Source organism: Aspergillus bombycis (assembly GCF_001792695.1).
Source record: "Aspergillus bombycis strain NRRL26010 chromosome Unknown contig00103, whole genome shotgun sequence".
In the NCBI taxonomy this organism is placed as follows: domain Eukaryota; kingdom Fungi; phylum Ascomycota; class Eurotiomycetes; order Eurotiales; family Aspergillaceae; genus Aspergillus; species Aspergillus bombycis.
The window spans coordinates 99436-113640 of record NW_019170105.1 but is presented as its reverse complement, the minus strand read 5'-3'; the positions used below and the strand labels follow the sequence as shown (position 1 = coordinate 113640).

Here is a 14205-nt window from a genome sequence, read left to right as displayed (position 1 = left end):
CCTGATCAAGAAAAATTAAATGTTTTCTTCCTTTCCAGATACTTTCCCTTTCCGGGTCCAGCAGCCATACCATGCCCGGGCGGCCTTGCTGCCTGAACCACTCGCCATGCACGTGAGGTTGGATCCAAGGTTATGTTTACAATTATTCCCTCACTCAGCTCTCTTTCTCGAGGATAATCTAATAATAGTCTCCAAACCTTCGTTGTCACTGCCTACCAAATTCCTTACCATATATTTGGTGGATCTGGTTGGTAAAAGCAGGAGGGGGATTTTTATTCTAGAATACGAAACAGACACTCATAGTAGTATTAGGCCGAGTTGATTGATGCTCCACCCAAGACTAAGAACTGCGGGCTCTGGGTTGGTGGTACGGTATGTACGTACATATTTATACATACAGATATCCATGCTCTTTGACAGGAGAGAGAGATTTTTTAGGTCCTTTGTCTGTTACTCAAGCCTAAAAATAATTAGGTAGCTATGAAGCCGAGTGAGATACAGCGATCGCGTCGAGGTGGTTGTTAGGCAGGTAAGATCAGTCCCTATTACTATACCGCAGTATCTTTGTGGTACGGATATGTCACAAACAAGCACTGCGAAACTACTGGAAGCGAAGATTTGCAGAACAATCAACGGCGTCCCATTCGTCCAGAGTCTTAGCATATGATGGTGCCTGACGACAACATGGCAAGAATACATCATGTAGATCCATCATATGTCATTAGTACCGTACGCATCATGATAGGTCTGTATTGTCTGTATGGACAATACAGACCATCATGAGCCCTAATTCCATTGCCACCATGAGCAGTTAGTTAACTATTGTGTCTCTGCTTAATAAAAGCAACTTCAATGCAGGCAACACAGCTCCAAACAAAGGAAAAAAAAAATCATAAATCATTGTGCGCGAAATAGACGACTAAGCACGGGGTCGATTTAATGAACTCGTCTACTCAGCGGTGGATCCCAACCACTGTCAGTGACTACTATATCTCGTTCTCTGATGGGCCTCCCCACAATTTCTCAACTAGAGTTATGCCTAACTGCAAGGAACGTCGATGATTGGATTTAACCACGACTATCACTGCGATATCCGGGATAGAAAGTCAGCCTGACGGTCTCTCAGACTCTCACCGATTGCCTTTGCCCACTCCTTTCGCTTCTTCATTTCCCTTTGAGCCTCCCGGAACGAGGCTAGTGATGGGATGATGGCCTGACTGGATTGCTCAAGTGGAACTCAACCACAATCCGCCTTCTTGCACAGCCACCGCTGGTGCTACCTTTCTCGCTTCCCCCTGGTGGGTAGGGATCCTTTTTTTGTTCTTTGTCGGTTCTTTTTATTCTCCGTCGAATGATGGAATTAGTCCATTATTGAGTTAATTCTAACAACCTCTCGTTGCCTGTTCTATAATTATACGATATGTATGTATGTATGTTGGTAGGTAGGTATGTACATCTATGCACGGACGCATTGGAAATTAAGTTTTGGTACAGGGGGAGGAAAACATCCCCCCCCCAAAGGTACTAAATCAGACCTGTCCAAACGCCTTCACACTGCTGCGCACCTGGTTGGTGTTGTAATCGACCAACAGATTGTCCTCGCAGCTCGATCCCAATCCCGCGTTCTTGGTCCAGGCTGGCTCCCAGTAGAAGAAACCGGAGGCCTTGGTGGCCGTCAGCGTCTCCGACAAGCGTTGCAGGAACGTGGTCTGGCCCTCCTCCGAGAAAGGAATGTCCGTGAGGTCGGAAGGGAAGGCGAACTCGGGGCTAGAGCACTTCACGGGCCAGTTGGTTTCGACCACGACAGCCTCCTTGTTGTATGTGGACTGGATGTTCGTCAGGCTGGTCTTCAGCGAGGCCAGGGTGGCCTTCTCGTTGTAGAAGGGGTAGTAGGACACGCCGATCATGTCAAAGTCGTCGGACGTGAGGAGACCAGTGCCGAGCGTGGTATCGTAGAAGTACTTCTGTTGTTCCCAGTCCCAGCCGTTGTCGAGGTGGATCAGGATCTTGGGCTTCGTGGCCAGCTTAGAGTCCTTCACGCCCCAGGCGCCAGAGTGCAGGAGCCGCGCGATGCTCTCGTAGTTGGGAGTCTGGCCCAGCGGCCAAAGAAGTCCCGAGGTGATCTCGTTGCCGATGGACACGATTTCCACGCTGATGCCTTCCTCTGCGAAGGTGTTGCACACGCTCAGCGTGTATTGGTAGATCTGATCGGCCAGAGTGTTGATGTCGGTGGTGGACCAGCCATCCGGGGTGGTCTAATTAACTTTTTGTCAATATACCGCCATGGAGCACAGCACATCAATAGCACAATTGATGAAGAAGGGCAATACCTGATGCTTAGGATCCGCCCAATCATCGCTGTAGTGGAGATCCAGGTAGATACTGGCGCCAGTAGCCGCAACCCGCTTCGCGAGGTTGACATTGTAGGTCAGGTCATAGTCGCCATTTTTCACCCACACACGCTGACGGATAGAATTGACCCCGTTATCGGTCAAGATAGCTTCCAGAGCCTGAGTCTCACCGGCCAAGTTCTTGTAGGCAACGCCGGCCTTCTCTTCGATGAAGACAGAAGAGATATCCGCACCGCGGTAGGTGAGGGCGGCATTGGCCAGAAGGGGGAGAGTCGCAAGAAGGTAAGAGAAGAGCATTGTGACCGTGGATCAGTCAAACCCAGTAACTAAAGGGGGAAAGAAAAAGGCCTGTCTGCGGCTTGAGAAAAAGAACTCGACCAGGATAGTTATCAGGGGATTTATATAACTAACCGGACGGTCTGGCGCATCCAAGCATTCTCATGACGCACGCGGAGGAACTACTTTGATAAATACAGTATCCCCTCATGGCCTGAACTTGCAATTAATCAATATAGAACAATAACGGGATCCGTTCTCCCTTAGACACGGAACAATTGTCCACAGGAACTCTTACGCACGATATCATTGGTGGATGGGCTATGCCCGGTGTTCCGTCTGTGATAGCAATTAGGGCTCCACTATACTGGGCCCTGACTTGAGATGTTATTAGATCTTGAACGTTCCACTGCGCAATGATCGATGGCCTTCATCTACGAGCGAAATGGCAAATTCTAAATAAGACTTCCTAATCTGCAGTTCCTAGTCTATCCATGATTCCCCTCCCAGGGAACTGTACAAGAAAGATCAACCCGAAAGGAATACAATATCGGCCCGGCTCGGATGGCTGTTTCACATCCGTCGGTGATCTACACTCGACCTTAACGCTATCCGACCACCGAGAAGATGAGCCATAGCTCAAGTAAAACAATAGCCCGTCACTACCAGGGAACACTGACCCGGCGTATACGAAGGATTTCCTACGGAGTACTCTTAGCCTTACCGAGTTAGCTATATACCATGATAGGGAGTTGACCCCACAGAGAATGTTTAAAGTCTGGAAAAGAAACTCAGGGTTCGATTTAGGTCCACTGGTGCCCATAATACCTTCTGCATCATCCCTGTTGGGGAGTGGGACAACATTTGGCTTCGAGAACACATTGTCCATAAGCTGGGGACCCCTACATACTAGTATCATTTGGTATACCATGTCACTGGGAAGTGTCTTTAAGGGTACGACCTAGAGCTTCCGCCCGAGTCGTTAGCTGTATGTTGTAGTCTCAAGTATCACGACACTTGGGGCAAGTAGAGGCACACTTTGTATAGTTCACTAAGGATTAGATATAGAATACGTAAGCGGAAGGAGGCATAGAACTCCAGATCCGAGATACAAACACACGATTCAAACGTGATCCTACTATCGGCATAGGACGACGTAATACGTCCAGTTACGTTTAAACTTTGGAGCTATGATGCCACCGAAACCAGTGAGTCTTTGTATTCTTCTCATCATTTCAGATATAGTTGTAAATGCAAGTTCTCTTCGGGGCTTCTAGAGGCCCCGTTTGCTAGTCATAGCCATCATTCAACCCACACAAAATAGGAAAGACATGATCATGAGTCTTGCGGGTTCTCCAAAGGAACAAACCGCTCTGTGTATCCTGATCCCCCACTGTATCCTCCTCATGCCGGCATTACATACAAAGAAAAATCACCAATGCCCCGAGCCCTGATGCACCAAACCGAACAGAAGTATATATAGACGCAAAAGGCACAGGTGAAAAGTGCATCAAAGGAGAACAGGCGAATACCTAGCGTCTGTCGTAGGCTCCCCGACAGAGCGGCGCTAGGAGAAAAATAAAGGAACCAAGGGCAAGGTGACAGAAAGCCAAATATAGACGTGCCATCAATGCAAATATATGTACAAGCAATGGATAAGTGTCTCGCACATTCCGAAGCAAGAAAGGCCTTTCCCAGTCTATGCCATGTAGGCTAGGGAAGGCAGACACAAATAAGAAGGTAAGCCCAACAATAAAATGATATACATGCAAAACCGGGCTCCAGAAGAATAGAATGGCAAGCTGTTATAATAAAGAGAAACAATAAATAAATAGAAAAAGGGGACATAAAACCATACGAGGTGACGAAAATAATGGCCTGGTAAAGCGAGAAAGATCCAAAGGAACTTTTCTTCGGCTGCGAGCCGACCATCAACGAGATAGTTTTAGTGATGGGCACTGACATCTATAGGTCAAGACTTGGGCAGGCTGCAACCACGTATGATTGGCTTCTGGGGTGTTGCCTTCTTTTTACCAAAGACAATGCCCTCGTCCTCAGAGTCGTCTTCCGATTCATTTTCATCGTCGCAATAATACCGAGACTCGTCATCATCCGCGGATCGAGTCGTGCTTGCCTGCTGTGCTTTAACGGTTTCACCCGTACGAAGAATCGACGGCACTTGAATTGCTGGAACGCCATCTTTCCCTGGAGCATCGCCTCCACTAGAAAGCGATGACGCCCCTGAGGCGACGGAGGGTATACTCGGATGAGAAGCGCTCTGAGACATGCCACTTGTGTAGTCCTCGAGTGAGGATGAGGCAGCGGACGGAGGTGATGTGGTCAGGCCCCCAGACGGTGAGTCGGAAAAAATATTTTCACCAAGTGAGTCCGTAGCTCGGGGCTGCACCTCGGGTCGTAGGTTGATGCAATCCTTCGTAGATGGCTCGCTTCCCCTACGATGACATGGTTTGAGCCCATTAGGAGGAGGTTCAATGTCACTCCGTCGCTGACGTAGCAAGGCTTCCTTGGTGAGATGAAATGGCTCCGTAGAAGACTTGCCAGGCAGTTGATGGGAGCGGTTGCGGCGGTGACCTGACGGTGTCGTATTTGACCCTTCCACCCGTAACAGGGATACGTCCTCCTCTGGCAGCAGATTAGAATGTTGGCCGATTGCAGATGCGACGCTCAACGCCAGGGTGGGCTCGCAGTGACGGTCCCCATCCAAGGACGCAGTCTCAGAGATCGATCTATCGGAGCGCTTCTCTCCCGACTGGAGGCCTCGGGCAAGTCGAAGGCTTGCGCCGCCAAATAGGCCGCCGACGTTCGTAGTTCCTGATGTCTCCATACGAGCGGGGGTGACGTTTCTTTGGGGCGCGGGTGTGATATTAAAATTGGTTGCCTTTATTGTCTTTGCAGATTCGGCTGTGGATAACGTAGATCCGGCACGCTCTGGTGGCTCCGGCCGTGGGGTCCGGTCGAGCGATATGGGTGAATTCACCAGGGCTCCCTCGAAATAACAAGTTTGCTCATCCCGACCCACCGGGCTCGCGGTGACACTCTGCGAGAGGGGATGCTCACCATCCTTGCTTAAACGGGGCGGGCGTAAAAAGTCTTCATCCCTGAGACTAGCACGACGAGTGTCCCAAAGATACTTCCCAAAACTGTTGGTACTTGAAGTGGACGAAGACTCGACGGAGGGAGCCGCACTAGAAGTACGCTTGCGAGGATCTTTATCCTTCGACCTCCCGGTAAGGTAGTTGGACCACTTGGCAACATTGGAACGCACACGTTGTATAAAAGGTACTTTGCTCACAGCCGTTGTGACTTCTTCATTAGACACTTCGATCCTTTTACCTTTACTCAGATACCCCGGATCAGTCTCCTCGACCCATGCTCTGGGGTTGGGTAGGCCGTCCAGGACCCAAGGATGATGCTTGATCTCTTTCACGGTAATTCTCTTCACCGGATCCTTCGTTAGAAGGCGTTTCAACAAGTCAAACAACTCATCGTCGATATCCTCATACCCGAGCTCATCTTCCATTCGCTTACCGCTATTCGCATGACGAGGCCATTGACCGACGGTGTCAGGGTCGTCTTCGACAGGCTTCAGGCGTTTGCGTGGAATGAAGACTTCCTTCTTCACAATCGTTTGGAACATGCTGTATTCATCATCGCCGACAAATGGCAAGCGCCCAAAGATCATACCATAAAGAGTTACGCCAAGGGACCAAACATCGATAGCACCGGTAATCCGCGGGGCGGACCCAATGGCGTCGACGAATTCTTCGCCTGTATAACACAGCTCAGGAGCGTAGAAAGCGGGCGTTCCAACAGTTTTAGAGAGCTCCCGAGCGTCATCCAGCTCAGTCGCATCGGTCTCTCCAACTTGCTCCTCGTCCTCATCCCTCATGGGTCGCCCTAGGTAAGATACACCAAAGTCCGATATTTTAACACGGTAGTTGCTGGTGAGCAGGAGGTTTGCAGGCTTGATATCACGGTGAATGATACCCTGATAGTGAAGATATTCGAGACCCAGCAAGGAATCCCGGAAAGCGTTGCGTGCGTCATCGAGTGTCAAACAGGGAACATAAGACATATCATCGTCGTCGGGCGTCCATTCGGGTTCCGAAGGTGCGTGTCCAAAGCTACTCGACGCTGTGCTAAACCGTCTTTCAAACGGATAATCTATATAAGGCCCATACATACTGCCCTCCACCGCGGCTAGGGCCGCATCATGGGAGGAATGGCTGGGCGAGGACTGGATGTCTGAACAGCTGAGCGTACGAGTGACCGTCAATTCGGGACCCAATTCATCATCTGACTCGGCTCCATGCTCTAAACTCCAGGCGGGAATAGGGCCTTCCTGAGCGTGTTCTGCCTGCATTTGACGTCGCTCACGGGCCTTCTCGCGTTGGCGGCGGAGATGCTGGGCAGTCCGGACATACTGCTGACATTCTTCCATGAACGATGGGGAATCGGGAATGCCTGCTTTTTCGCGCTCCAGTCGACGTTTATCCACGTGGACGATTTCACGCAAGCCTCGTCGCCGCCAGATGATTTCACCATTCTCAACGTATTCAAGGACGATGTATACCTTCTGCCGATTTGGATCATCGATCACCTCTAGGAGGCTAACCACGTTCGGGTGCCGAGCCTTCTTCAGGATCGCAACTTCCTTCTTAACCTTGTCCTCGGGGTTCCCAAGCTTCCCCAGACGGCGTCGTTTCGAATACCGCTGGACAATCTTGATGGCAACCTTCTGGCGAGAGCCCACGTGTCTCCCTAATTTCACTTTCCCATGTTCGCCGCGTCCGAGCTCTTCCAGAATCTCATATTGATTAATGACTTTGTTTCCAGTCACAGTATCTCGGTCTACTTCAGCAGTATGTGTCCTATGAATACCCTGTTAGCCATGACAGAAACCATGAGAAAAAAAAGGGCGGCGGATGGAACTTACTCTTTCGGCGGCTGGAGATGGGTTGGGTGAAGGAAAGGGCTACTGATGCGGCCTTCATCATCTGACACGAGTGAAGAAGTCGAACGAAGAGGGCTGCGGACAGAGAATAATCCCGGGCTGGACGCTGGGGTATTGCCTGCTGTACGAGAGGCACGCGACGGGGCAAATCGTCCAAGAACCTCGATTCGCGACGGATAGGAGCTCCGCGAACGGAGAGACGGATGCTGATAAGTAGGATGGACTTGGGACTGGAGGACAGCGTAGGATTGATCAGGATAGACAGGGTATTCGGGAGATTGAGTATCCGACTGCCCTAGGTGGGAACTCCTCCGAGGAAGGGGACCCCGTCCGATCGCGCCGAGCTCCGACCGAGCATCTACAACACTATCCTCGTTCAATGCTTGAAGTGAACTCGAAGAGGTTCGGGTGGACGGTGATCGCGAGGTACTGGAGGAATGGTAGAGATGCGAGAACGGGTGACGCAGAGCGGTCTGACCGTCTGCCAGATCGTGCTGGAGGGGAAGTTTGGCGGTTGGTGGCCTGGTAACGGACTGTTTCACATCGACCTCTGTTGACGATTGCGACGATTCCGAGCCCTCACGGGGCTTATCCCGGGCGTGTCTGCGGGCGCTGTCCGATATATGGCCATTTCGGGCAAGATAGTTAATGGGTTCCTCCAGACCGGATACTGAAGGGGGCCGATCAGTCATTTTCATGTCTTCAAATCTTTCGAACCAACTCTGTTCTAGTTGCAACAGAGCATCCTCTTTCTTTGTGGCCCCCTCTCTACTCCCTGTTTTTGACACTCTTGTTCCTCCCTTTCGTTTCCTCCCTTATCTTAATTTTCTTATAATTATTACCTTTCTCAATAAAAGCACTCGATTTAGGGCGAGCCGATAGGAAGCTCGGATGCTGCGCACGAATGGGCCGGCATTACTCTCAGTATTTAACAGGGATGAAAGTAATGACAGCCAAGCAAGTCGACTGGCGAGACAACCGTATGCCGAACAGCGGTGGGATTGGCGGGCGAGAGTATAAAAATGTCCGGGCGATAGACCTGCTACAGCACCAGCATTCAGTTGACTGTTCGGCTACTCTGCGCGGCAAGCGGATCGGCGTGGAGTACCGGAGGGGAGGGGCCCGAAGGAAAAGAGTTGTCCAAGTATAGAAACTCGAAGCGGCAGAGAATGACTCTTATCTATATAAGAAGAGTCCGCAATGGAGAAATGAAAGATATTAAGGAAAATATTCTTATAGATAAGGATAAATTGTAAAGTGAACAACGAGAAACGGAGGAGAAGGAAAAATTGAAAAATGGAGAGTCGTAAGGATTTTAGTGGGGAAGGAAGAAGAAGGGAAAAGGGGAAAGGAAGAAAAAAAAAAGGGAGGGAGGAAGAGTGGTTGTTCACGATGGTGGAGGCAGAGGGTGACGATGGCGGAGGACGATGTGGTTGAGGTGGTGATTAAGCTGCTCCTCCGGCGAGAGGGTTTCTTGTCAGGTGGGAAAAGTGTCCAAAGAAGGAGGGGGGCGGTGGTGGCATCAAGATTAAGAGGAATGCATGTTACTATGTATGTATGTAGTATGTACTGTACAATTTAAGGTATGGATGCCAGTCAGTGTCTTGTCACCGTTTAGTACGATGTGTTTCTATGGGATGCAAATACTCTGTAGGTTTGGGAATATAGTTTCTCAATCCCTTTTCTTTTTTTAATTCTTAAAATTTCTTTGGGTGGGGAACTTAATCTACTAGTAAGGGGAAGTTGTAAGTCGGCTATCGATAAAGATGCTCCGCAGAAATTTTGAGCAATCTTTTCCACCAAGAAGATGGATACTACTGGTTGTTCGGTTGGTGGCAGGTATTGGGTCTGACTGGCTTGTATTGTAAAGTATGGTGCCGAGAAATCTGAACTTTTTTAAGCCACGGTTATGGGCTTGATCCTTGGCACTTGGTTGGGACAGTCATTCCATCCTCAGGCTTTCATGGCACCACCCTAGCGTTAATCTCCATTGGAATTTCTTAATATAACTTTGACACTGACTCTCATAGGTTTGGTTGATAACTTTTGGCTAGCTCCTGGGAAGAAAATATAAATATGTTGAACTACTATAAGAAAGAATTGATATTTTTTTCTTCTTCTAATTTTACCAAAAAAAAAAAAAAAACAATAATAATAAATGAAAAAGAAAAGATTTAAAGGGAAAAAAATAATGTACCCAAAATGCGAATTTTTCCAGTGGCGGATTCTCAGCATGCCAAGCACTCATTCGAAACCCAGCGTCATTACGTATGGCACCTTTTTCCGTACATCGTCAACGATTCATGGCTCCATCTGCTACGGAGTACATCATCTACCTCCCTGCGACGATAGCACGTCGTATCTCGGTACCAGGGACTGTCTTTCATCACGAGTACGACATTAATTATTGTCTTGTCCTCGTTTCCCTACTATCGATTTCTTTGCCTCTCTTATCTTGTCTATGGTTTTCATCAGTCCATCCTACCTGTATAGTACGTTGGCTTTTTTTTCATTGACTTCTGAAATAGATAGAAAGGTGAAGGTATAAGAGCAAACAAAAAACAAAAAAACAAAACCAGAGCCAGCACTTTTGAAGGGGGAAAAAAAAGCTACTTTGTTGGTGGCAGCTGTCAATCGACGCCTAAAAGTCCCTTCTCGATCGTTGATCTTGGGTTGTTCCGTGGGTCCCAATGGCTATGATCAACTCTCTTTCCCGCTTAAACTGTCCCGCCCCATCAGTCTCGGCCATTCTAGCCAGCGTTCTATACTGTCGGTGTCTTTTCTAGTATCTTCCAATGTCGCAGGAAAGCCATTCCATCAACTACCCCGAAGAATCCAACGGTCTCTACAGAGTAGTGATGTAGATCGACTCGAATTCATACATCATCCAAGACCTTTAAAATAATTTAGCTGCCGGCTAAAGGCTGACCAATCGAGGAGCGGCCACAACTTTAGCTTCGCGCGGTGAGCTTGGGCCGGGAGGTCTGTGTTTTCTCTCGACAATACCTTAATGGGTTAACTCCCACACGAGCATAACATGAACGCCATGACAGGCCATTCACGGGGCCGGTTTGCCAACAACACCTCACACCCTGACATCTGAGTCGATACTACCTACCTTCAGACAACTTATCCGTCAACCCTGGATCCGCACATCGTATACGATGCTGTGGCTGCACCTCGTTTCCAAGGTCCCAGGCCCCTTCCATACCTGCGGCGCGGGGAATTTAGTCCATCGACCACAAACCGAATATGGTAATGTCAGACTAGAGTTTAGTAGGTTTTAGTGATTTTAGCCCGACTAAGTTTCCTCCTTCTCCAGACCATTGGAAATTGCTCGAAACTTACAATGAAATGACAAGAGAAGCTAGCTATACATGATCTGCATGATATGTGTCGCAGTCTGACCCATCCCACGCGGCGCAACTAAATTAGAGCGAACTTCCCCCTCCTTCTCCAGCCACGACCGATGCTTCCCTGGGGGTTTGGAGGGGGGTGGCTGTTCGGTCCATGAAAGACCGTTGGAGAAGTTGATTGATCCCATCTCCTCTTTTCCATTCGTGAAACCCTAACTCAGTCTGATGGGAAGGGAAAGCCAGCCGGGCGGGAGTGAAAAGAGAGTATGAGAAGAACATGGATCCGCGACGGAAAGAACGTTTGATGGGACATGGGGAGACCTTCCTGACATGGAAGGACACCTTTGGGCTCCAAAAGGTCTCTTATGCACGTCAAGATTGATAATGGTAACGGGGAGGTTCCAGGGTTGCGTTGCTCCTCTCCCATCATCCCTATCCTTACGTCATGGAGGCCCGATTGGCGATTGCGTCCAACTTCTCTCAGTCGGTCTCAACCGGTCGAACAATGTGATTGTCCTTGGACTTGACCGTCCTGTATCATATCATACCGGAACTATACTATTAGACCTGTTAGAAAGACCTTCCATTTTTATTTTATTTCATTTTATTTTATTTTATTTATTTTTTTTGAAGAGGAGTCGGTCGCATCAAAGAAACGAAGATGTCCCGTTTACCCTACCCTGGAATCGGTGTCAGATAATTTTCCTTACTCCACCTTTTACCTGACCCTAGGATACCCTAACGAACTAGGGAGGAAGTTAAGTATAGCTCGTAGAACTTACACCAGCAACGGGACCCTCCGTCCCTCCAGGCCAAGCTATCCGATCGCCAGAGGTCATGATTGGAAAGAGTGGTAAGAGTGGGCGCGCACAGGGCAACTGCGCGGCCCACGAAATCATCCAGGGTACGACTCAGTTTCATCAATAGTTGGAAACGGAGACCGAGTCCGGCTGGGCTGACAGTTTCTTGCAATATGCCTTACCGTATCACTACCGGATTGAGCCACTTGCATCGCAACCGGGTGAAAGAGAGAGGGAGATGATTGGTGGTGAGCCCTCCGACCAAGCTTTATAGCGCCTGCCTGCCTTTCACCAGAGAAATGCAAATGAGAAGGCGGCCTCGTGAAATCTCAATACACGGCACTTTGTCCGATCCCTCCATCGTCATTGTTCCCCATCCCCCCCCTCCTCCTCCCCATTCGATCCTTGGCCGTTGCGCATCGAAAGCGTCCCATCCTCATAGGTCGACGTGGTGGGCTTGCCCAGACGTTGCACAATTGTTTCCCATCAATACTAATAGTTACTAGTATTCATGTCAATTCTATCAGCGCTTCCCACTCAATGCTCCACGCCTTGGCGAGTCACCTCATGTTTACCCCTGCATTCTATCGAACCGGTTCCGCTACCGTTCTCTCCATGAGGCCCAATCACAGATACACTGGATACGAGTATCGCCCCTCCCCCGTATCTGTTTCCCCAGTCCTGGTCTCCTTGGGATCTGATAGGCCTGCCCCATGTGCAATCCTGAGCCGACAGCCGTACGATTGTGGCTTTCATTTGGTCCATGCGTTCTTGGGGAGATGATCAAGATGATATGCACAGTCCTCCGCTGATGTCAAAAAAGTCTGATGGATACGTTACTTTCTCGGCGACCACGGATCGTCCCCCCAAGGCCTTTACTACTAGTAGTAAGCCCTACTATAACTAGTTAACTATCCCGTATTTGTCAATGGTTCCCAACGCCGATAGGCTGACACCCGTCGCTTTTAGCATCTCCTCGGTAACAGAGCCAGGGTTACCTATCCATCTGGACGTCAAACAGATTGTTGCGATTCACTAGCCCCGTTCAGCACACCTTCAAATAGCTCCAAGGCAGGGACCCAGCGCAATATATACCCTTCCGTTTTCAACCAGAAGCAGCCGTGTGCTGGCTGCACTGGAAATTCTCTACCGTCGTATTGGTCGGGCGTTGATTGATATCGCAGCGTCACTCTGCGACAATTAAGTCAGGCTAGTATAGGTGTCCACCCCATCAAATAAAGAGAGTAAAGCCTTAGGGGTTTCACCGGGGAACCATGTGTAAACCCTTCTCCGGTTGTGGAGTACTAGTACCCTGTCGGCATCCCCAAGCGAGTTCTACATGTTTTGCGACTCGGGTCAAGAGGCGCATGAAGATATCACGAAATGCAAGGTCTTACTTTCTCTCGGGGGGAGGGATCGGAGCAACAACTGCCCATAACCCGTTTTGGACAGCGACATAAAAGGCGCACTGACCCGCTATGTTCGCCTGCTCTGAACATCAATGACCATTCATAATGCTTTTCCTAGCCAAGCCAGCTCCAAATCACTGACCAATGGGAACATCCTTGAAGTGTGCCATCTAATCATCTTGATCCTGGGACATCCGGGTGTCGGTGGGACCCGCATAGGGATCCACGAGGCTTTACACAGTACAGCAACTGGGCGGCTGTGGCGTAGAACTATACGCAGGAGATTGAACCGTAGGGAAAGGTGATCTCTATCACGGGCTACGAAGGAGAAAGTTGTCTATCAGGAATGAATCGCCATCTTGGCGACTTGAGTTCGAATTTCGTACTACATACATAGTAATAGTTGTATGGGCTTCTAAGCCAATAACAAGTCTAAAAAAAAGTCTAAGGTCTAAGAAGGTCTAAGAAAGTCCAAAAAAAACTCCCAGCAAGTCCCAAAACTCCAGAAAGAAATCTCCAAAAAAGCAATCCAAAATCCTCCAAAAGTCTAAACAAGTCCAAAAACTCCAATGAAACCTCTAAAATCCTCCAAAAAAGCCCCAAAACTTCAAAAAGCTCCAAAGAAAAGTCGTCAAAGCTCCCCCCAAAAGTCCAAAAAGTCGTCAAAAAGCCTCCCGAAAACCTTCGAAAAGAAAACCCTCAAAAGAACCAAGTCGATCCCCTGGGGCGAGACGACTGTAGCATGTCACCGGCCCTGTCACAGTGCCTGATGACAGCAACGCCTAATGACAGCGGTAGTGAAATCAGGACCGGTGGCATGCACACAGTCGCCCATCCCCAACCCAGTCCATCCATCCCCCCTAAAACTCCCAAGCTCCAGTCCCTGGGACTGGGCGACTGCTGCCGGTCCCGATCACTGGGCCTAATGACAGCGTAATATGTGAATCGGGACCGATAGACAGACAGTCACCCAGTCCGAACCTAACTCATCCTCCCCCCAAAGCCCCAAAAAGAACCAGCTGCATCCCACTGTGAGCA

The 14205-nt window shown here is 49.3% G+C and overlaps 2 protein-coding genes across 2 annotated transcripts; both read right to left on the bottom strand.

Moving 5' to 3' along the window:
• Positions 1–1529: 1529 nt before the first annotated feature.
• Positions 1530–2648, bottom strand: ABOM_009264 (arabinogalactan endo-1; the record flags this gene model as incomplete). The annotated part of the gene is made up of 2 exons (XM_022536392.1): positions 1530–2255; positions 2331–2648. 2 exons carry the CDS (start codon positions 2646–2648, stop codon positions 1530–1532), a joined length of 1044 nt encoding a protein of 347 aa, XP_022385507.1.
• Positions 2649–4599: 1951 nt separating this feature from the next.
• On the bottom strand, positions 4600–8294 carry ABOM_009263 (putative serine/threonine protein kinase; the record flags this gene model as incomplete). The annotated part of the gene is made up of 2 exons (XM_022536391.1): positions 4600–7519; positions 7585–8294. The coding sequence occupies 2 exons, from the start codon at positions 8292–8294 to the stop codon at positions 4600–4602; spliced, it is 3630 nt and encodes a 1209-aa protein (XP_022385522.1).
• Positions 8295–14205: the final 5911 nt, after the last annotated feature.